The sequence below is a fragment of the Rhipicephalus microplus genome, chromosome X (assembly GCF_043290135.1).
Source record: "Rhipicephalus microplus isolate Deutch F79 chromosome X, USDA_Rmic, whole genome shotgun sequence".
Lineage (NCBI taxonomy): Eukaryota > Metazoa > Arthropoda > Arachnida > Ixodida > Ixodidae > Rhipicephalus > Rhipicephalus microplus.
Genome location: NC_134710.1, coordinates 10,239,003 through 10,263,181, shown reverse-complemented (window position 1 = coordinate 10,263,181; position 24,179 = coordinate 10,239,003). Strand labels below are relative to the sequence as shown.

Here is a 24,179-nt window from a genome sequence, read left to right as displayed (position 1 = left end):
CGAAAGTGGTTGGGCTTAAGCGGCTGGTGAGCTTTGCAGAGTAGTTGGCAAAGATGGGAAGATCGAGGCTGAGGGTACCAGATGAACAGTCAATGAAGGCCGAGTGTGCCGATCGAAAGGAAATCAAGGCCAAGTATGAGGTCATGAGGGCTAGCACGGCAAAAAGAAACATGGCGTGACGACCGGCAATGCTGGCACGAGCAGTGCACATTTCGATTACTGGTACAGTATCGCCATCGGCAACACATATTGCCTGCGTCGTAGACGGCGTCATAATCTTTTGCAAGCGGCGGCGTAGAGAAGCGCTCATAATAGACAGGTGCGCACTTGTGTCAATGAGGGCAGTCACAGGAACATGGTTGACTTGTACTTCAAGTAGGCTGTGGTGTGTGGGAAGCGTCAGTAGAGGATTTTCGGCCATCATTGGTATTGCAGCTTCACCTCTATAAACTGCAATATCTAGTTTTCCTGCTGCGGTCGCCCAGAGAAGCTCGGCGAGGAAAAGCGCCGAGGTAGCGGCGACGGGGAGCGGGAGCTGCGGCGACCGGGCAAAGGGGCGTCAGTGGAAGGCTCGTAAGATGACGACGAATAGAAATTGAAGGGTGCTGCGACTGAATGTTGAGGGATCGTCGGGTGCAAGTGCGCCGAGGTAGAGAAGGTATGACCTAGTTGGTTTGACCAACGGCGGGGGCAATAGCGAGAAACGTGCCTAGGCTGGTGGCAGGAAAAACAAATAGGCCGGTCGTTGGGTGTTCACCATTCCGAAGGGTTACGGAAGGGCATTATTGGAGGTGAATGATGAGCGTGTCCAGGGGAGTAAGACGGGACTTCAGGGCGAGTCAAGGGACATGCTGATGAAAGGCCGAGGTTTGCAAACTCGTGCCTCACCACAGCTTGTATTAACGCCACTGACGGCTGTTGTTGGTCAGAGGCGAGCGTTGCGAAAATGGGTGGCTGAAGAGGCGCCGAACAAGCGGCTTCGATTTCCCGACGAACAATGCGCGTGACAATGTCATACATGGGGGACTGGCGGGCAGCTTCACACGATGAGGTTGCGGCTGTGTTAGGCAGCCGGATAAATCACTGAGTGAAACAGTGGCTCTTGGCTTCTTCGAACTGCCATCACTCTTTAATGATGGCGTGGACGGTGGCAACGTTGTTGTATACTAGAAAATTAAAGGCATCGTCTGCTATGCCTTTCAGCACATGGGCCACTTTCTCAGACTCGCTCATGTGCTCGTCAATCTGGCGGCATAGGGCAATGACGTCGTGAATGTACACGACGTACGACTCCGTCGATGTCTATGCACGAGCCGCCAATTGATTCTGCGCTGCGGTCTGCCCCCCAACGGTGTCGCCAAAAAGGTCGCGGATCTTCTCTTTAAAGGAGTCCCAGCTTGTAATCTCCGCTCCATGCGTCTCGAACCACACCAGCGGTGGGCCATTGAGGTAAAAAAGCACATTGGCAAGCATAAGAGTCGGGTCCCATCTATAGCTTGCGCTGACCCGTTCGTACCGGTTGATCCATTTGTCTCGTCAATGCCATCCTGACCAAAAAATACACCGGGATCACGAGCAGGAAGTAGAACGACGTACGTAGAAGTCACGGAAGGGACAGGTAATGAAGACGATGGTTGTTCAACCTGTGACATGGTTGGACCTATGATGATGCGGCCGTTGCGGAGCTTCGTGATGAAGACAGGAAAGTACCCAGCACCTCCACCACAAAGATGTTACGTAAAAATGACAAGAGGCGTGTCTACAGTCGAACCCGGGTATATCGAACTCACCAAAAAACGTTTATTAGTTCGATATATGGCATAATTCGATATAGGCCCGGTATAGGTTTTGACACCAAGGCACATAACAAACTAGAAGAAAAGTACTTTATTAATATGGTGGATTACTTGTGTGCCCTACTGTGGAACAAAATAGTCCCGGATTTTTTTCTGTGTCAACGACTTCGCTGCCTGCGACAGCACGCACGCCTCCACGTTGTCCAACGAGTCGGAGCAGCTGAGGCCACAACCTTCCACATTCAAGCAATAGCGCTGGACCAACGCAAGTGCACTTATCACTTCGGAGGATGTAGGCAAAAGGCCGCCGTCGATTTCCATATTGCTGTCGCTTTGGCTCGTGGTCGGCACGACGTCTGCAACGTAATACTCATCCTGTGATTGGCCCATGATGGGGACATCATCGTCCGCACTGACGAACTCGTCAAATGTCGATCCGTCGATAGCACCCGGGAACTCTGCCAGCTCTTTCCAAACTTCGGTGGAAACACCTGCGGTGTCTTCAGTGCTGTCAGAATTTGGGGTGTCATCACCAGGCATGCGGAAGCCAGCATGCCTAAAGCAGTTCTGGATCGTCTCCTTCTTGACATCTGCCCACGATCTACTCAACATAGAAATAGCTCCGAGCAAGTCGATCTTTATCTACCTGCCGGCATGAAGGTTCTGCAGCAGCCTCTCCACCAGGCGCTTCCGACAGACGGCTTTCATTATGCGTATAACAACTTGATCCAGTGGTTGCAGTACAGACGTAGTGTTCGGGGGCAAAAAACGCAGCTCGATGTTGCTGAAGGTCGTACTGCAGTGGTGCGATGAACAATTGTCTACGAACAGGCACACCCACCTTGCGATTTTCACCTACCAAATCATCATTCCACGACGATAGCCATCTGCTGAAAAGTTCCCCAGTCATCCATGCTTTTGAGTTTGCTCGGTAGGTAACTGGAAACGACAGCGCATTTCGAAAACACCGCGGTGCCTTGCTTTTCCCGATAACCAGAGGTCGAAGCTTTTTCGATCCGTCTAAATTAGCTGCCAACAGCACGGACACACGAGCTTTGTCTGCCTTGCCGCCGCTTGTCTTGTCGCCGCGACACGCAAGTGTCTTGTTTGGCAACATTTGCCAAAATAGAGCGGTTTCATCCACATTGAAGATATCTTGGGCTCTATATCATGCTGCGATATCTTGCCAGTTTTCCTCGAGCCATTTTTCTACGCTGTCCAGGTTTGCCGCTCTGATTTCACCTGTAACAGCTTTGCCAACGATGTCGTGCCGTTCTTTGAACCGCTGAAGCCAGCTTGAACCGCCTTGGAAATCATTCCTGCCAAGCAGAAAAGCAAGGTCTTTGGCTTTCTGCTCGATCATAGGGCCGGACACCGGGATGTTACACGACCGAACGTCCACAAACCACTCGTAAACGGCCGCTTCAACAGCTTCGTACACAGCAGCGCGCACACGTCAGGCGCCACGGGCACCTGGCCTTTGTGCGACTTGGCCCTGATGTCTGCTTTTTCTTCAGGATAGTACTCAAGGTGCTCCTTGGAATTTTGTACGCGGCAGCCACGTCGGACTTCTTTTCACCGCGCTCAACCAGATTGATGATTTCGAGTGTCACGGCGAACGGCAAATTTTGCCTCTTTGCGCGAGCCATGATGACAGCGCGCCAATACAGTTCACAGAGCACCAACAGGCAACACCACAGACCATGCTGAATTGGCAGCAGCACGCACACAAGCATAAAGAAAGAAAAAATGACGCTCACTTCTACCGCCTCCGCGCCTCAGAGAAAGCACGACGGCCTCTGATTGGCTGTAAGCGCTGCGAGCGGGCCAGGATCATTTGCACAACCGGGTCTAACCTTTATCTAGGGTGGCGCCGGCAGTTTTCCCCGCCACCGCGAGGGAAAGCCAACTTGCTGGGGCACTTTTGAGGCACATGGAGTTTCATATATCAGTTGTCGTTGCTATTTTCGTTCGATAAAACAGTAACTTTTGCTACATATTCTCAATGTAAACTTACCGTGTTTAAGAATTGTTCGATATACGGGATAATTTGATATAAACGGGTTCGATATAGTCAGGCTCAACTGTATTTAGAATTTATATTGAAACTGATGCGTATAGCATCGACTAAGATCGAGGACGGCACGCACAACCGACAGACCACTTTCTCGTTGTCGTCTTCTGACCCCTGATATGTCAACTACGTACCAATACGTATGTTATTGAACATTTCTATGTGTTGTTTTGCTGCACCTGCCCTAAATGCTTCACAAAGAGTGGGATAAGACAGGAGACACTCTCTCCTTTTGCCCTTTTCATGGGGATTTTGTGAAAATGCCCAAATAAATGAAATGAAATGAAAAAAAAAAGTGGGGCCTTTATATGTGAGCTCGACTGTATATGCATTTATAAAGTTTTAGAGTTTTGACTTCGGTGCTTTGTGTTGAGTATTCTGCGTCTCATTTCATTTTACTCAAACCTCAGCACTTCCCCGAGCTTCATCACCAGCTTTGTCTCGAATCTCGAGGGAGGGGGTTGGTACTGGTACATGGTGCAGAAGTATAGTAAATGCTGCCCTTTGGCACAATTGGTGCAACTGTGCCAACCTTTCTGGTTGGCATCACATCTTCGTAGTAGCACACTTCTAAAATGTGAAGCCACTGTGAAAATCTTACCTTTGAGAAGATCTGCAACATCTTGGTCACCATCTTTGACTAAATCAAGGGGTGTGTTACCATCTCGGTTCTTCTTGCTTGGGTCAGCTCCGTGCTAAAGCAGAATAAAAGGAGCAAAACAATTAGCATTAAACTTACTGTACATGACATACATACCTTAAGCAACAGCTTGACAATGTCATATTTTCCTTTCGCTGTAGCTTCGTGGAGAGGTGTGAACTTCCAGAGATCAGACACATTCACACTGGCCCCATGCTGCCAAGGAAGAAAGAAACTTTTGCAGTGTTCACATTAAAAGAAGGTAAAAAATGTAGGCTTTGCTTACCTTCACCAAGAGATCAGCTACTTCATAATGGCCATAAGAGCAAGCATTATGCAAAGGTACCAAGCCCCTAAAAACAGAGCAAACAAGCTTATACACATGTTGAAATTACAGCTGTAAACATAGGTGTTTCTTTTAATGCCAGAATTTTGAAAACTTATTCATGGCATGCAGAAATGTTTACTCTTGGACATACACAGTATTTGTTCAAAAAATCAAAATGGACACTTGACTGATCTACTATGCCAGCGAGCGGCTTGAACTATGTGCGCGACGGAGCAGCCGCATGCGCAAGCAACCGTTTCACCCCACCCTCTCCAAAGGCTGGGCTAGCAAAAAAAACGAGTTCGCCAGCATCTAAGCTTTGCTTATAAACTGTGATTATTAAAAAAACATGTATAAAATATTTTAGCTCCATTTTAAAGCTTTCATCGCCAAGCATCCGCAAGCCAACCACATCGCCACTGACATTACCATGATGAGTCAATACAGTTTGTGGCTTTGCGAACTCTGCATACTGCATGCGCCCAAAATCACTGTTGGTGTCACTGGACAACAGCTCACTCATTGTTGTTTACGTGCACCAACTGCAACTGACAGCTGACAACTAAGCTAATTCTAGTATTTCACAATTTACCATCTCTACGTCACTTAGAGCTACAACAAACAGCATTGCCGTGCAACTGAGAGTGTGCGTGTTCGTGCATGCACATTCTCTCTCTCATATATATATATATATATATATATATATAATCCGCCTGACTGCACCCACTGCAGGGCAAAGGCCTCTCCGTGATCCACCAATCAACTCGGTCTTGTGCTTTCTGCTGCCACGTTATGCTTTTTATTTCATCAGCCCACCTAACTTTGTCTCCTCTTCACCTGCTTGCCTACTCTTGGAATCCAGTCTGTGATCCTTAATGACCAGCAACTATTTTGCCTTCGTGCTACATGCGCTGCCCATGACCATTTCATCTTGATTTCAACTATGATATCCTTAACCCCGGTTCGTTCCCTGACCCTCTCTGCTCTCTTCTTGTCTCTTAAGGTTACACCTATCATTTTCCATTCCATCGCTCACTGTGTCATCCTCAATTTAAGCTGAACCCTCTTAGTAAGCCTCAAGGTTTCTGCTCAATAGTTAAGTACTGGCAAAATGCAGCTGTTATGTAGTACCTTCCTCTTGAGGGTTAGTGATAGATTACCATTCATGATTTGAGAATGCTAGCCGAATGTGGCCCACTCCATCCTTATTCTTCTAGTTATTTCACTCTCATGGTTCGGCTCTGCGGTTACTACCTGTCCTAAGTAGACCTTTACAATTTTCAGTGTCTCTCCACCTATCACAAAGCACTGTTTTCTGCCGAGACTGTTGCACATTACTTTAATTTTCTGCATATTAATTTTCAGACTTACACTTCTGCTTTCAGTGCCCAGTTCGGTAATCATGAGCTATAATTCATCTTCAGAGTTTCTCATCAAGGCAATGTCATCAGCAAATTGCAGGTTACCAACATACTTTTCTTCATCAGAGCAAAGCGGTCTCGAAAATCGGAGCACTGGTCAGCACTTAAGGATGTCGTATGTACATATAAGAAAGCTTTAAAGCAAGCAAAACATAAGTTTATGAGTGTTACATTACCTGAACTTCTTTCCGCAAACCCTAAAAAATTCTGGAGTCTGATTAAGGATACAGATGATTCGACAATTTCTCTTGTTGATTTGCAGTCAAACCGAATTAGCAACGCTGATTGCGCCGCCGCTCTGAATGACACGTTTGCAAAAGCATTTTCCAGTTGTACTAACTCGTCACTCCCTGCCTGTCACACTCATTATGATTTCCCCATGGACCCTGTTCATTTTGATTTTGATGGCATTGTACGCATTATTGAGAGCCTAAAATTATCTTCTAGTTGTGGTCCCGATGACATTAATACAAAAGTGCTCAAAAACACCTCGGTTTATTCTGCTATAATATTGTCCAAAATATTTAATCAGTCTCTTCAGTCAGGGGAGATTCCAGATGAATGAAAAATAGGTAAAGTGATTCCACTCCATAAATCTGGCGACAAACATTCTGCTTCAAACTATCGCCCCATTTCGTTAACGAGTATTTCCTGTGAAATATTTGAACACGTCATCGCTTCCCACTTGGCAAAATTTCTTGAATCATTCTCATTTTTTTCACCTGAGCAACATGGCTTTAGGAAATTATTTTCGTGTGAAACGCAGTTGGTAGCCTTCACAAACGACCTTCATTCTGTACTTGATAATGGTTCCGCGGCTGATTGCATATTCATAGACTTTTGTAAGGCATTCGATAAAGTTCCCCACAGCCTGCTTCTTCACAAACTAAGCCAACTGAATATCGACCCTAACGCTCTTAAGTGGATTAAATGTTTTCTAACAGATCACTCTCAATTTGTTCATGTTAATGGTTTTAACTCTTCCACTCTACCTGTCACTTCAGGCATCCCACAAGGCTCAGTTTTAGGTCCACAGCTTTTTCTTATATATATTAATGATATGCCTAGCAATCTGACTTCTTCAGTGAAACTTTTTGACGATGACTGTGTTATTTACCGTGAAATAAAAAATGCTACTGACATTTCTTTGCTTCAACAGGACCTTGACGCTATCGATAATTAGTGCTCGACTTCGCATATGACACTTAATATTAATAAATGTAAAGTAATGCGGTTCTCACGCCAACGTAAATTAAACCCTTTCTCTTACAGTATAAGCAGCTCCCCATTGCTACCAGTGTCGTCCTATAAATACCTCGGGGTTATTTTAACAGCAGACCTGAGTTGGAATATGCATGTCTCCTCTATTATCTTAAATGCTAACCGGACGCTTGGTTTTATTCGGTGACATTTTTCTCTAGCCCCCACTTCTGTTAAACCGTTATTGTACAAGTCACTTGTTCGATCTAAACTCGAATACGCGTCTTCAGTATGGGACCCATGCAATATTTCACTAATAAATGCACTTGAAGCAACCCAAAACAGAGCATGCGTTTCATCCTTCACGATTACGGCCGTTTATCAAGCGTAACGCAAATGAAAGCAACTCTATCTCTTGAACCACTCACACTGCGCAGGAAGATATCGCGCATGTGCCTTTTCTTTAAAATCTATAAATTGAACGCCACCCTTAAAACTGCTCTTATCTTACCCCCTGCTCATGTTTCATTGCGCATAGATCATTCTTGCAAAGTTGGTATCCCGAAATGTCGCACTGTAGCATATTCAAATTCGTTTATTCCTAGAACTACATCAGAGTGGAATCGCCTGCCACCATCCCTAGTGCTTACCAACAATATTGACCAGTTTAGGAAGAAAGTGTCTGATTACTTCACTTCTGTGTAGCTTGAACTTTTTTTTTTTCCACAGTGTTTATTTACTTTATAATGTGCCATATGCATGCAGTTGTCAACGTTAGTTTTGTTATCTTTTTATGCTAGAGGCAATACCTGTGTAGATTTGTGTTAAACTTTTGCATACTTCTACGCACCGCTGGATACTTGTTTGTTCAGTGCTTTTGTATATTTGCTCATATGTGTGCGATGTTTGTACAATTCGAACACCTTTCAACATCCTGATCCTGTACCACTCCCCTCAGCAATGCCCTCTGGGCCATGAGGGTACCTGAAATAAATAAATAAATAAATACTCTCCATTAACTCTTATCCCTAACTCTTCCCAATCTAGGGCCCTGAAAACCTCCTTTAAACACACAATGAATAAGAATGGAGAGATCGCGTCTCCCTGCCTTACACCCTTCTTTATTGCTCCACCGCAGTGGTCTAGTAGCTAAGGTACTCGGCTGCTAACCAGCAAGTCGTGGGATCAAATCCCGGCTGTGATGGCTGCATTTTCGATGGAGGCGGAAATGCTCTAGGCCCGTGTGCTCAGACTTGGGCGCACATTAAAGAACCCCAGGTGGTCAAAGCTTCCGGAGCCCTCCACAATGGTGTCTCTCATAATCACATGGTGGTTTTGGGACGTTAAACCCCACATATCAATCAATCAACCCTTCTTTATTGGGATTCTGTCGCTTTCCTTAGGAAGAACTATTGTGGCTGTGGATCCACTGTAGATTTCTTCCAGTATGTTTATGTAAGGTTCTTCTATGCCCCGATTTCGCAGTGCCTACATTAATGCTGATGTCTCAACTGAGTCAAATGTCTTCTAGTAATCTATGAAGGCTATGTATAGGGGTTGGTTGTATTCCGTGAATTTTTCTATTACCTGATTTATAGTATGAATATGGTCGATTGTGGAGTAGCCTGTACGAAATCCTGCTTGGTCCTTTGGTTGATTGATCTCTAATGTCACCTTAATTCTATTAGCTATTGTTTTTGTAAATAGTTTGTACAGAACGAAGAGTAAGCTGATCGGCCTGTACCGTATTTACTCGATTCTACCGCGCCCTCGATTGTAACGCGCACCCGATTTCCACCGCGAAAAAAAAAAAAAAAAAAGAACTTAAGACATCAATTGCAACGCGCACCCATTTTTCTCGCCGGCCTGCACGATCACACCACTCGAAAAAACTACTCCATCCGGGAGCGTATTCTATTTAAATATGAGGTACGGGCGAAGCTTGTGCCCATCTGACGTGTAACAGAGCTTTCCGTCACGGTAGTTTTACCGTGGACCGATGTCAGCACGCAAACTTGCTTAGCCCCCTTCTTCTCGACGGTTGTGGTGCCAGGCATGTCGAAGTAAAGAGGCGTCTGATGGCATTCCCGATTTGCCCAAGCAGGTAGCCGTTGTTGCGCCGCAAGTTTAGGACGAACCTCTGAAAACTGTGAAGCTTTTCATCGTACTCCTCCGCAAAACTTTTCGCATATGCATATTCCCCTTCGGAGGGAAAAGCCTTTCCTCTAAATAAAGTTAGTTAGCCAGCACCTGCTCGCTTTAAACTGGCTCTGCATTAGACCTTTTTCCAAGACTAATTGCATAGCCCGCACTTGGAGCAGTTCTGTCGTCACGGGCCGCTGTGCCGCTCGCTGCTCAAGCACATACTTGCTGAGCAGCTCTTTAATTTGCGGAAACCGACCCTGCTGTGGTCCACTGAAGCCTTTGCGTGAAGCTTTGCTGTCGAGAATCTCCTGCTTTTGTGTCCGCCGGTCCCGCACGCACGTTTCTGGAACTCCGAACGACCGCGATGCGGCCCGATTTCCGTCCGTTTCTGCACACGCCATAACTTTTCTTTTAAAAGCGGCATCGTGGTGCTATCGAGTTTTTGGAGTCGGCCCTTCCACACCGTCGATGCTAATGCACTACTAGATGACGAACTCCTCAGCACACGTACGAAGTGCCGCACATGGAAAACACATAGGCAGAAATGGCCGACGCGCCATGCCGACGCACGTAGGGGGCGGCCATTTTGGATTTGCCGATGGCAATAGATTGACCGTAATTTTTTTGTTCGTACTCAATTCTAACGCGCATGCAATTTATAAACTCGCTTAACCGGAAAAAAGGTGCGCGTTAGATTGGAGTAATTACGGTAATTTTTCAAGTCCTTGACGTCTCCTTGCTTATAGACTAAGATTACGTTGGCGTTCGTCCAAGATTCTGGTTTCCTTTTCGCCAAGAAACACTTCGTATATAAGCTAGCTAATTTTTCTAACACAATTTCTCCGCCATCTTTCAGGAGGTTCGTTACCTTATCCTTACCAGTGGCTTTGCCTCTTCGCATTACTTCTAGGGCTTTCCTTACTTCCCCTGCCGTTACTGGTAGGATGTCAAAATCCTTTGAGCTATTATTGCGTCTTACAATATTATTCTTGCTGTTTTAACTTCTGTACAGCTCTCTGTACAACTCCTCCGCCACTTTTGACTAATCTATCCATATTGGTTATGATATTGCCTTCCTTGTTCCTTAATGCATACATTCAATTTTTGCCTATGCACAAGTTTGCCTTTGCAGCTTTTAGGTTTCTGCCACTTTTTACAGCCTGCTCAACTCTCTCCATGTTATACGTTCTGATATCAGCTACCTTATGCCTATTAATTAACTTTGAAAGCTCCACTACCTTCATTTTGTTGATTGCATTTGAGACTTTCATGGGTTGTCTTTGAATAAGATTTTTCATCTCCCGAGACAATTTGCCACTGTGCTGTCTAGTGACTGTACCGCCGACTTCCACTGCAAAATTTTTTATGATACTAGTATGATTATCGTTCATTATGTCAACGCTAACGTCGGTTACCACGATTAGAGCCACTAATCTATTCCCTCTGAATTCCCGTACTTTCCCTCTCATCGCCAGCTCAGTTAATATATACATTTCATGTACCACTATACTGTTTTATAGGGCGCTAGACAGCTGCATTTTTTGAACAGAGATACGAAAATTTGTAAGTTGTGTCGGTACTCCTTCAACCTTTTGAAACCCCAGTTGATCAAGTAGAATTTTTATTCGCATATATACTGTAACAATCAGATGAGACAGAGAGTAGCAGAACAACCACAAAAATATTACTTTATTTTAAGAAGAAAATGAGTGTCCATAAATGTGGATGCTGGGAACACTAGCTACACTAGGTCCATCATCGCTCTTCATCACACAATTGAACTTTGCTTGCCGACGGCTATGTTTCAATGGCTTAACATGATCAGTTCAACGTGTTCATTATCAGTATCCTCAAAATGATTGTCTATCAAGCTCTCCTGGTTATCAATATGTTCGTCATATTCTTTTATTATCGTCATCATCAGCATATTTATCGTCATATTCAACGCTTTCAAATCATTATCATCCTCCCTGTTCAAGATGCCCTTCCTTGCCCATAACACGTTTATGCATTCATCATATTTATCATTGTGTATCGAAATTTGCAATGCATTTATCATTATATTCATTTGATTTCATTTGATATGTGAAATTTAACATCCCAAAATCACCATACAATTACCGTATTTACTCGCATAATCCTCTCACTTTTTTTGGCAGAAAACGGATGCAAAGTTGGGGGTGCGAGAATTACGCGGGGAAAACTTTCCACGAAAACGTACAGAGTGAAAAAGGAAACGAAGTGGCCGCTAATTGTGATTCTCACACCAGCAACTAACAGCAAGCTTTGAGAAGTACTAATTAAAATTTACCTAAACAATAGAAGCAGAGGTTCAACACAAGGCAAGAATTATTTGAGACAGAAAAAGTGCAATCAAATAGTCGAGAATTAAAATACCATACGCAAAGCTTGTGGGCGTTGCCGGCGTAGCAATAGTGCTCGTTGCTCAACTGGAGCCCTCAAAAGGTAAGCGTAGGATGTCAGTATTGGGATGATGGCTATTTAACAGAATAGTCCGCATTTTCCTTCTGAAGAAATAAAGTTTACCATCAATCCCAGTCTTTAGCACACGGCAGGCCCAACGCGTCTTGGTGGCTTTCAGCTGCCGTCACCAATAACGAACACAAAACTCGTCGACTCCGAAGGGCCTATTGACGGCACTGTTGCCGTTGTTAAGTGCATGATCAATCACTTTCAACTCGAAAGCAGCCGTGTAGCTTCAGTATTGGCCCCGTAACGTCACAAGATTATCAACACAACATACAAGACACGCCGAAATGCACACTTGCCGCTTTGGCTTGGCCTGGCTCGGATTGAATCTTTGTGCAATAATAGTAAGCTTGATGCTTAAGAGATGGCGCCAGATGGTGTGCACTATCATCATCATCGGCGGCTGGAACGAGCAGACTTGTTTCAGTTAATGCGATAATTACTCGAGGAAAAAAAAGTCGTATTTTTGTTAGGCGATGTGGGGGGTGCGAGAATTATGCGAGTGCGAGGATTACGCGAGTGAATACGGTATAAGAGACAACGTAGAGAGGGCTCCAGAAATTTTGACCACCTGGGATTCTTTAACGTGTATCGTTATATTCAAATTGAACACTTGCATTGTCATCAACAGCATCATTCAAGCGACCTCTGCTTGCCCATGGCTCAGTTTGAACACTTTAAACATTGGAGCTCTCCAACTCAGTATGTCCACTTACGCTATGGAACTCGAATTTATGGCAAATTTGTATTTATTGCAGAGTCCACATCTCGAGTAAAGCAAATAAATAATGAACACAACTTCGATAAAGATTATTTGGCTTTAATGCAGCTAACTTCTTGTGCAGAGCCGCACGACACTGAAGCGTGCTGTACTACAATGCAGCATTCTATCAATTTAATAAAGCCAAGATCTACGCCTGCTCGATTTGTGTGGATGAATAGCAAGGACTGGAGGAGAACAGAGCACTTCAACTCTGGACACAAGCTTAGAGTACTTGTGAGCATAAATAGTATGCATGCAAGGGCAGCTGTTGCAGCAATAGAACTTTCAGTGTGAAGATTTTGTGCAGCAGCTAATTGCACCGATCGGTAGGACTGGTTTTATCAGCACGAAAACATGAAAATTGCAACGACTCGCTGTTGCTAGTGTTCCCTATGTTTGACGCAGTCTACTGATAAGTTGTCCAAATATTGACATGTTGAAGAATTAGCTGCGTCAGTATCCCGTCAGCCTAATGAGCCAACCTTGCTGCAGGCCCCCTGCACATTCCCAACCACACATTGACTGCCCCACTAACCACCTACGCTGCAACAGGATAGAAAAGTGGGCTAGTTGGTAATTTATAATCGTTCAGCAAACTGAGAGCGTGGGGGAGAACGCACACACGAAGCAAAGAAGAGGCACAGAGCACAAGTTTGGTGCACCTACGCTGCACCAAATGTTTCCAGCACTCACTACGTTGGTGCATGTGCACTGCAAACATACAAAAGTTGGATATATTATATATCATTATTACTACACTACCATTAAAGACAACAATATTGGTCCCAATGCTTTCCCTGGCCTAACTGTCTGTTGGATTCATTAAGTTGCGTCTAACAAAGAAACAAGCCTTTGATAAAATCTTTCATTTATAGCGACAGCCTTGCCCCAGTAAACTTCATGCCCTAGGTTAGCATGCGAAGTTTTACTGATGAGCTGCCACAATGTGGAAAGATCACGAGCCAGGTGATGTCACCTGTCAGAAAAGAGAGCTCCATACTCGCCACCTTAGCCGTGAGAGCTGCTGGCTAACACTCCCAGGGATACCAAACAAAGTTAACGAGAAAGCATCTTTTGTCATAGCTCGATAGGTAGAGCATTGGATGCGTAGATCTAAGGTTGTGGGTTCAGATTATAACGTCAAAAGGAAGATGTTTTGTCCACTTCGGTGAATTTAAATTCAAGTCATTATTGCTACACAACAGTTAAAGAGAACGATTAATGGCCCCTGTGCTTTCCCTGGCCCCTCTGCTTCAAAATTATCTGTTGTACTTGTTTGGTTGTTTCTTTAGATGTGTCAATTAGGTGCTGGTCTTGCCATAATAGAAAAATGCTAGGGACACCCCACTTACAGCTTTTTCTTTAACTCAATGTCATCATCATCATCAGCCTGACTATGTACACTGCAAGACAAAGGCCTTTCCCAAACTCAATGTCATCATCATCATCAGCCTGACTATGTACACTGCAAGACAAAGGCCTTTCCCATGTTCCGCCAGTCAACTCGATCCTGTGCTTGCTGCTGCCAATTTATACCCGCAAACTTCTTAATCTCATCTGCCCACCTAGCCTTCTGTCTCCCCCTAACTCTCTTGCCTTCTCTGGAAATCCAGTTAGTTACCCTTAATCACCAGCGGTTATCCTGTCTATGCCCTGCCTGCCCAGCCCATGTCCATTTCCTCTTTTTGATTTCAACTATGATATCCTTAACCCCCGTTTGTTCCCTAATCCACTCTGCTCTCCTCTTGTCTCTTAAGGTTACACCTACCATTTTTCTTTCCATTGCTTGCTGCATCGTCCTCAATTTAAGCTGAACCTTCTTTGTAAGTCTCCAGGTTTCTGCTCCTTAGCTAAGTACCGGCAAGATGCAGCTGTTATATACCTTCCTCTTGAGGGATAGTGGCAATCTACCTGTCATGATTTGAGAGTGTTTGCCAAATGTGCTCCAAACCCATTCTTATTCTTCTAGTTACTTCAATCTCGTGGTTCGGCTCCGCGGTTATTACCTGCCCTAAGTAGACATAGTCTTTTACAACTTGAAGTGCACTATTACCTATCTCAAAGCGCTGCTCTCTTCGAGGTTGTTGTACATTACTTTCGTTTTCTGAAAAATAATTTTAAGACCCACCTTTCTGCTCTCCTTGTCTAAGTCCGTAATCATGAGCTGCAATTCGTCCCCTGAGTTACTCAGCAATGAAATGTCATCGGCAAAGCGCAGGTTATTAAGGTACTCTGCATTAACTCTTAATCCCTAACTGTTCCTATCCTAGGTCTCTGAAAACCTCCTGTAAGCACGCGGTAAATAGCATTGGGGAGATTGTATCCCGCTGCCTTACACCCTTCTTGATTGGTATTCTGATGCTTTCTTTATGAAGCAATATGGTAGCAGTTGATCCCCTGTAGATTTGTTTCAGGTTGTTTATATATACTTCGACGCCCTGATTCTGCTGTGTCTGCATGACTGCTGATATTTCTAGTGAATCAAACGCCTTCTCATAATCAATGAAGGCTATGTATAGTGATTGGCTATATTCTGAGCATTTCTTTGTTACCTGATTGATAGCATGAATGTGGTCAATTGTTGAGTAGCCTGTTCGAAATCCTGCTTGTTCCTTTGGTTATTAGAATTCTCATGTTTTCTTCACTCTGTTAGAAATTAACTTTGTAAATAGCTTGTATACTACGGAGAGCAAGCTGATCGGCCTGTAATTCTTCAAGTCCTTGTCATCTCCTTTTTTATGTATTAAGATGATGTTAGCATTCTTCCAAGACTGGTACTCTTGCCGTCAGGAGGCACCTCGTGAACAGGGTGGCTAGTTTTTCAAACACAATCTGTCCTCCATCTTTCACCAGATCTGATGTTACCTGGTCCTCACCAGCAGCTTTACCTTTTTACATGCTCTCCAAGGCTTTTCTGACTACTATCATTACTGATGGGGTGTCATCAGGGTCACTGCTAGTTCCTATAGTATTAAGGTCGGGGTTGTCTCGGCTACCGTACAGGTCTCTGTTAAACTCCTCTGCTGTTTTAACTATCCTATCCATATAGGTAGTTACTTTGTCTTCTTTGTCCCTTAGTGCATACATCCGATTTCTGCCTATCCCAAGTTTCCTCTTCACTGCTTTAACGCTTCCTCCATTTTTCAGAGCGTGTTCGATTCTCTCCATGTTATACTTTCTTACATCGAATACCTTATGCTTATTAATCAACTTCAAAAGCTCTGCCAGTTCTATTTTGTCTGTTGTACTAGAAACTTTCATGCTTTGACGCTTTTTAATGAGGTTATTCATCTCCTTGGAGAGCTTGCCAGTGTCCTGCCTAAGTACCGTACCTTCAACTTCCATTGCACACTCCGTAATGATACTCGTCAGATTATCATTCACTGCGTCAACGCTAAGGCTGGTTTCCTCGATAAGAGCCGAGTACCTGTTCTGAAGTGAGACTCTGAATTCCTCTACCTTCCCTCTCAGTGCTAGCGCATTGATTGGCTTCTTATAGATCAGTTTCTGTCGTTCCTTCTTCAAGTCTAGGCGAATTCGAGACCGTACCATTCTATGGTCACTGCATCGTACCTTGCCAAGCACTTCCACATCCTGCGCAATGCCTGGGTGTGCACTCATTATAAAGTCTATTTCATCCTTATTTTCGCCATTAGGGCTCCTCCATGTCCATTTAATGTTTTCTCCTTTTCGGTAGAAGGTATTCAAAATCCGTAAATTGGACTGTAGGTCCCTTCTGGCATTTCTAGTACCGATGCCATAATCTCTTACTGCCTGGTCTCCAGCCCGTTTCTTCCCTACTTTTGCATTAAAGTCTCCCATCAGTATAGTATACTGTGTTTTTACCTTACTCATTGCTGATTCCACGTCTTTATAGAAGCTTTCAACTGAAGTGTCATCATGGCTGGGTGTAGGCACGTAAGCCTGTACCACCTTCATGTTGTATCTCTTATTGAGTTTAATTACGATACCTAGCACCCTTTCATTATTGCTATAGTATTCCTCTATGTTGCCAGCTATGTTTCTGTGAATAAGGAACCCCACTCCTAACCTAACTCAATGTATAAGAAGTTTAATGGCAATTGGCTTGCTTGAGCAGTGCAGTCATTTGTTGCAATGTAATGTAATGTTATTGGAATATGTGGTCTGGAGCTGAATGAACTCCGATGACGTATGCGTCCAGAGTTACACTTCTGTTGTCGAAGGACGGTTCATTGCTCTCAGAGTAAAGTCAAACCCAACCATATCGAGCTCAAGTAAATCAAATTCTCTATTCCCACGAATTATTTTTTAGCCCGATAATACTTTGACATCAATACACACAAGAAAAGCTACATCTCCATTAACCAAAAATAGCAGTTTGCCATCTCGATGCATTCTCCCACAATTCCGCAGCGTAAAGTCATAAATCACGTTTTTCGGGCATTCAGTAAAACAGTTTCTATACTTCTTGTCGCTTCAAGAGCTGAATACCTCTTTCCTGTTAACTAGACAATATGAATAAGAAAGAAGCTGTTGGACATTGAGCAAGTTCTCAAGAAATGTCCAGATTTCCGCAAGAAATTTCAGCTCAACGCCGACGGTCATTTTCCCAGTTTTGTGGGGCACATAAGGGGTTCCCCTTAATAAGTATAACGTATAATAATACATGGTGTTATATGACGGGCGGTCGAGTTATGGCTGAAGAGCACATTAACATATGTAAGAGATAAGGGACACAGCTGTTGCACTTAACGATGGGGCTCATTTGTTTGAATATTAAGGGGAGACGCTCCTCGAAAAAGTTTTTTTTTTTATTTCTAGTAATAGAGACTTGAAAAGTTTGTTATTAGTATAGTTTTTCATGCAGATTTCAAATATGCAATCATTTTTTGTGTAGCTGCTAGAATTATTGAGTTATGCCATAAACAATAGCAAAAAGTTACATTTTTTACGGGCACTCTTTTATGTACTAAACTTTCAGTAAAAGCACTGTGTCTGATCTTATTTGACTCTTGGTAGATTGAAAAGTGCAAATATCTATATAGATATGTCACAGAAATACTGGAACCAAGAAAAAAAAAATTGTATTGAATGACTTATTATTTTCAATCTCCCTTGAAACAATAAGCTAATATTTTCACAACTAATGCTGGTAGGCATTGCAATTTAGAGTAGATATTTGCATTCTGCATGTGTTGAAGAATATGTGTGCCAGGTTTCGTTACTATACAATGAATATAAGTTTCTAAAAAAGGCTGCCCGGAAAACGTGAAACTGTCAGAAAAAATGAAAATGAGAAAAACAAGTTTGAAAGTTCGCAAAGTTGGCATTTATTAGGAAATAATTCTTTTTGCATCAAATTGGGGCACAATGAAAAGTACCTTGCCTTGAATGCACTGCAAGTGTCTAGAAGTCCCCTGCACCATAGCTTGGTCCTTCACGGCTCTTGCGGTCAGTGTCCTCAACACGAGCTCTCTTCGCTGTGTTGCGACGGTGTGCCCTCGCTTCTGCAGTTTGCTTCAGGTTCATCTTCCTGATGCGCATGACGTCACAGTGGTCACCATGTGTGGCCAGATCTTGTGAGGGGAGAATTCCAATGCCTTCGAGCACTTCTTCAAAGCCCCTGTGGCCTTTGTTGTACCAGAGTACAGCAAGAGCGGTGGCTGTCTCCACAGTTGTTCTGGAGGCGAACTTTGTTTTTGGACATAGCAGCCATATCTTGCTGTTCAGCGATTCGGCTGCATTCTGTGTCTTGCCATGAAGGCACCGAATAAGGAGTTTCTCCTCTGTAAGGCGCTTGTAGATAGGCATAATTGCCAATCCTTGAGCCTTCGTCAACAGTGGGGTGTGGCGTGGTGCAGGCTCCCCCAGTGCTTCCGCACGCTTGTGCTTGCACCACGAATTTGGTCCCGCGGGGCAAAAGTTGTGGCTACTGGCACCATCACTGGAGCAGCAATAAAAATACGATGCCCATATGGCAGTGTACATATTTCGGACGCTGTCCTTGTTGCTCGTGATGGCGATCTTGTAATATGTTTGTAGTTTTATTATTGTCGCATCTTTCAGTTTTTCGCCTCGTGGCAGTGGCATTGCCGATTTCCGTAGGGCAGTTCCCAAGCGCTTTGCAACGTGGTTCATGCACTCTTCTTTGTCAATGGGGGTGTCACAGTATACATTTGCCTCGCAGACTGCAGTGTAGGCCTTGCTGTCACCATCACTTAGGAAGCTGGTGAATCGCAGTGGAGTTTCATAAGACAAGGTCCTCTGCCATATATTGACAGCTGCCGCAGGTTCCATTGCATGGGATGAGCAGTCAGTGTTTTTTTGGCAAACTGGAAGATGAAAAGCTCGCCATATCTCTTCATCCTCCCCAAGGTCCCTGTGTATACTGCAAGCATGGCAGTAGTTCGAAAGAACTTCAAAATCGAGGCAGAGCCCCGTGTCCAGGGACACGACTGTGCCCACTCCATTGTGGCTTTTATGACCTCTTTTCTGCCAGGTGCCATCAAACATGACTGGCACATCTCTGCCGCCGACTGCGTCCTTCGTGATGTTTCGTGCCTGGTGCAAGTTTTTGCTCACTGCCGTCATCGCCGCACCATGGAGCTTCTTGCAAATGCCGTTGAATGTCTTGTGATGCATCGGGCTCGGAAGACCGAGAATCGCACAAAATCGTGAAAGTTGGTCGTGGCCTGCGCCTATAGCGCGTGCTGCCAGAACTGCCTTCACGTTTACAGCAAAGCTGTCACGCGAGCTGCCGCTGTCAAAACGAGCGCTTGTTCCTTGGTCCCCGGCCGAAGCAGTACGTCTCGATGTGTGCGTGAACGAAAGTGCAGATTCAGGGCAATCAGAATTTTGACAGCACAGTTCGAGGAATGCCGAAAGTCCTTTGCGCTTTCCAGCTGCCTCTCGCACGCTGAGCTTCCGTTCGCGGCAGGTTGGGCATTGCGCACCCACCACAAGTGCCGTCAGCGCATCGATTTCGCAAAGCAGCATGTTCGCAGTAGCAGCATCTACCGGTCTACGTACACTCTCGAAGAATCCAATCTTCTTTCGGGATGCACTGACGAATTCCACGGCAGCGGCTATTTCACAACCACTGTCGCAGGGTTCGGTGACGGTGTTAGGCCTATCCGAAGTCGGAGCGTCGGGGCGTTGGTCGGGGGCGACATCGTCGTTCGCTGTTGCTTTGCGAAGCGTCTGACGCCGTTTCCCTCGATACTTGTGGCGAGTTCTGAACTTTCGATTATCTGAACTGCACTTCTTCGGGCTTGCCATGACGCAAAAATGCAGAGAAACGCAGAAAAACTCGATCGCGACGTCCGAGGCTTCGCTCTTTTGCCGGAGAGATAGGAGGGGGAGGAGCGTGGAGCGCACCGCCGTCCAATGGCGGCCTCGTGCTGTGTGCCGCGATATTCAAAACGCGTGACGTACGCGTTGTTTTTCTCGTTTTTTGTTTATTCTGCGTGAAGGCACGAGACTGGCTACTAGTGGATTATGAAGGATACGGCCTTCGCAGCATGCGTGCACGATTGCAAATGGCGGCCAACGCGTCGTTTTTGCGACAGGACGACGCGAACTTCGCCGTTTTTTCGCGACTTTCGCGCATTTCTCGCGTCACCGCTGCCCACTTGGAAGCATTTTTTGATAATTTCTCGTGCGAATTTCAGCTTGATATTTTCAGAAGTAATAGATTATTGTCCAAGGATGCCAATACAGCCGGAAAAAAAAAAGCGAAAATTTTCCGGAAAACCCCGACTTTTCGACCCGCGTCTCCCCTTAAGAAATGCACAGTGAACAAAAAAATAACAATGAACCTACCCTTTGTCTTTGGAATGAACATCAGCACCATGCTGAAGCAAGAATTCAACCACTGCAACACGATTGTACCCTGCTGCAAAGTGCAATGGTGTTGACTGTCGTCCATCCACGTCTCTACAGTTCACAATTTCAACATGGGATGATATCAATTTCTGCAAAAAAAGTGTAGAGACAATACTTCAGATCAGGCAACCTGGTTTCTGTTAAATAGTAATACAGGCATACTTGGCCTTTGTAGAAGAAAAAAGTAAAGCTAAAAGCACCCATGATACAAAAAATTTAAACCCAAAAATGTTTGTGTTGTTCGATTAGACTGCATATATGGGCACTTCTGACTAATGAATGTTGCCTTAACATATTTGAATTTGATTTGAAGTAAGCATGGGTGCTCATATGTGTTTGCATAAGTGCTTGCACACACTTTTACTATGAGTGATGTTGGTGGCACTCGCATGCTACAGAAAGATCTGTTAGCAGATGGTGCAGCAGCAGCGAGTCTGCGTGCCGCAACATATCTCTCTTTCACACAGTTGGGTGAATCTGTCATCTCGCCTGTTAGGTTTTGTCATCTTGCCTGTTGGACTTGTGAAGCCTCCCCTGGTGCATCAACAGCTTGAGAATAAAACTATCTTGTTTTCAGTGTTCCACATATCAAAGTTGAATTCAGTATAGAATAAATTTCTCAAAAAACAGGTAAAGTGGCATGCATTCATTTCTGAACGTACTCAGTAGAAGTAGCGAAAAGGGTCGTCGCATGCAGCAGAGGCAGAACAAATGTAAACATTATTGACACACGTGTACACAGTTTCCTAAATCAGAATGATTAGTTTTCGAAGTTGCGCTGAGCACTCGTGTGAGCTAACTCCGTGTCCAGATATCCAGTCACTTAGATGAATCACCTCACAGATAAATGCTAAAAACCTCAAGCATTTGCCTGTGAACTCCACATTGCCCATCCAGCCTCCTGAGAAAAGAGTTACTAACAGTGTGATTCATACACAGTCATAAATGCTAAAAAACTCAAGCATTTGCCTGTGAACTCCACATTGCCCATCCAGCCTCCTGAGAAAAGAGTTACTAACAGTGTGATTCATACACAGTGAAACCCAAGCTTCAGCATGAAAGGAGCAGCCTCAGACTACGTGCAAGCTTTAAAACTTTTTTGTATGCGAATGAAAAGACAAGCTTCAGCATGAAAAGGGCAGCCTCAGACTACGTACAAGCTTTGACATTTTTCTGCATTCGAAGGAAAAGCCAAGTTTCGGCATGAAAGAAGCAGCCTCAGACTTTGTGCAAGTTCAGACACTTTTTTTTTTGTATGCAAAGGAGAAGCCAAGCTTCTGCAAAGGAGAAGCCAAGACGACAGCGAAGCAGCATTATGTTTCTTTATGTACTGCGATCATACGATGTTGCCATTCCTCGCAAACAAGCAACATAAATAAAAATTTGCTACTGCTAAACAAATGTTAGGGTAAAGACTGCCCTCAGTTTTTAATTTTTTTGTGTGTGTATTTCGTTCCAAATTTTCATGCTCAGACTGCATATAATAAAAACTTCTATACAGTCGAATCTCGATAATTCGAACTCGAAAGGGCCCGAAAATTTGTTCGAAATAATAGAAGTTCGAATCAATGAAAGCTAAACAAACGGAGGGCTCACCATACCGTGGCTCATGTGCATTGAGCTAACACACGACGGGGAAGTTTCAGAAGTTTTACATTTATTCACAAATCACAGGACATCCATTATTAATTGAAGCAATCGGTGATGCGCATCTGCAAATGTTTGCCTAGCAGCGAGTCAATCAATTTCGCACGCAGCTTGCGAAGCATTTCTACTTCGGCTTCAGCATTCTCCTGGCAAGAGAAATGCGCACGGAAATGTCCAGCGCCGACACTTTATCTAAAGACGACGATGACGACAACGACTGCGTAGCGCAGCAGAGCTTCTCCGCTATGCAGTCGCGGCATGGCCAGCACATGACCAGAAAGGAGGAACGTCTCCACGCGAAGAAGCTGATCGGCATTTGAGAGAACAACACTCCACTGCAGCTTTTTTTTTTTTTTCTCTTCGCGCGCATCATTGAAAGGAGAAGGGTAACACGGCAGGGGTGGGAAAGGGGGAAGCATGGCACAGGTGCGCGAGACCCCCTCCCTCAAGGCGCAGAGCCGTGCTTCCGCAAAGGGCAAGGGCTGCAGAAGATAGTGGCTTTTTCCTTTCCTTCAACCCAGTGACAGCTTTCTTTTTTTGTTCCTCTCTCTATTCGCGGGCGGCATTGGAAGGAGAAGGGTCTTTACGTGGTAGGGACGGATGGCACGGGCGCGTCGCAGATCGGCATTTGACATTTAGCAAACATTCCACTGCAGCCTTTTCTTTTCTTTTTATTTCCTTTGCGCGCAGCGTTGAGGTGTTGCGGGTGCCGCCGTGGGATTGGGCGGGTGCTGAGAGCATTATGGGAGCGCGGTATGTTCGAATTAACCATCGCAAGTGCTTGTGGATTCTAATTACCGGGTGTTTTTGCCCACTGGAATACACATACCTTTGACGGGACCTCATCGTGAGTTCAAATTAACTGGAAGTTCAAATTAAGCGTGTTTGAATTAACGAGATTTGCCTGTATAATGAAGATTTGTGGAAATTTTATAATTTCGTTACGTCCAGGTTTAACTGGATGAACAATTGCCCACAGATTAATAATCTATAGTTAGCAAATGAAGTTCATTATTTGGTAGTGCCAATGTCATTTTAGCTGCAGCAACATATTTTTGCCTCCACAAAGTGCTCGTGCGTGAAACAACAGCCCCCCAACTGTCGCAATATTTTCATATAGTACCTGTCTTGTAAAAAAAAAAAAAAAAACCCTACATGATGTCTGCTGCTATACAAGCTTATCCATCATTCTTGCACATCGTTTGTATTGAACTGATGCCTTCATGTTTCCCTGCATGAACAGTAAGTATACAAGGCCTAATAATAATAATATTAATAATAATAATAATAATATAAGCCATGACTACTTCAAACCTCATTCATTCAAAAGCACGTGATTCAAACTAATAAATCAGTTCAACAGGCCCATTGGCCTAGCTAAATTGACAGGTATTTATATCAAAAAATGATTTATTCAGAACTGAAGAACACCACGGCTAACTTGAACAAGACTGCCTGCCGTTCAGACTACTTTTCGTACAACCCTAAACTGAACGCCGTAGTTCAATGCGTAACTAGCCGCTGCAGCTTCTAAGACCCATAACCAAACGCTTGGTCTACAGCGATGCTTGCTAGGCCCTCCAAAAGGTCCTCCTATAGACCATAGCGTACAAACGCTCATGGGAAAAGTGTGTACACCACAGAAGCCGGCGCAACAAGCATGAGGGAGCTCGGGCCTCGCTTTCCACTTGCACTGTGCCAGGACTGCTTAGACGCACTGAATTTGGCAAGGTGCAACAGATAACTCTGCGATTCAATCAAAAAGTTCTGTGTTTAGCTGAGACGGCCGTGATTATCCCTATGATGTCC

General features: G+C 44.5%; 1 protein-coding gene across 3 annotated transcripts in view; it reads right to left on the bottom strand.

Annotated features, from left to right (window-relative positions):
* The window catches only part of Tnks (tankyrase), a 246,530-nt gene that overhangs the window by 121,164 nt on the left and 101,187 nt on the right, over positions 1 to 24,179 (bottom strand). For all 3 annotated transcript variants that reach the window (XM_037426582.2, XM_075881808.1, XM_075881807.1), the window contains exons 12-15: positions 20,661 to 20,812; positions 4,797 to 4,863; positions 4,628 to 4,726; positions 4,472 to 4,565 (exon numbers count right to left, since the gene is read on the bottom strand). In XM_037426582.2, coding sequence (XP_037282479.2) covers positions 4,472 to 4,565; positions 4,628 to 4,726; positions 4,797 to 4,863; positions 20,661 to 20,812 — 412 coding nt within the window. The remainder of the gene's footprint in view (positions 1 to 4,471; positions 4,566 to 4,627; positions 4,727 to 4,796; positions 4,864 to 20,660; positions 20,813 to 24,179) is intronic.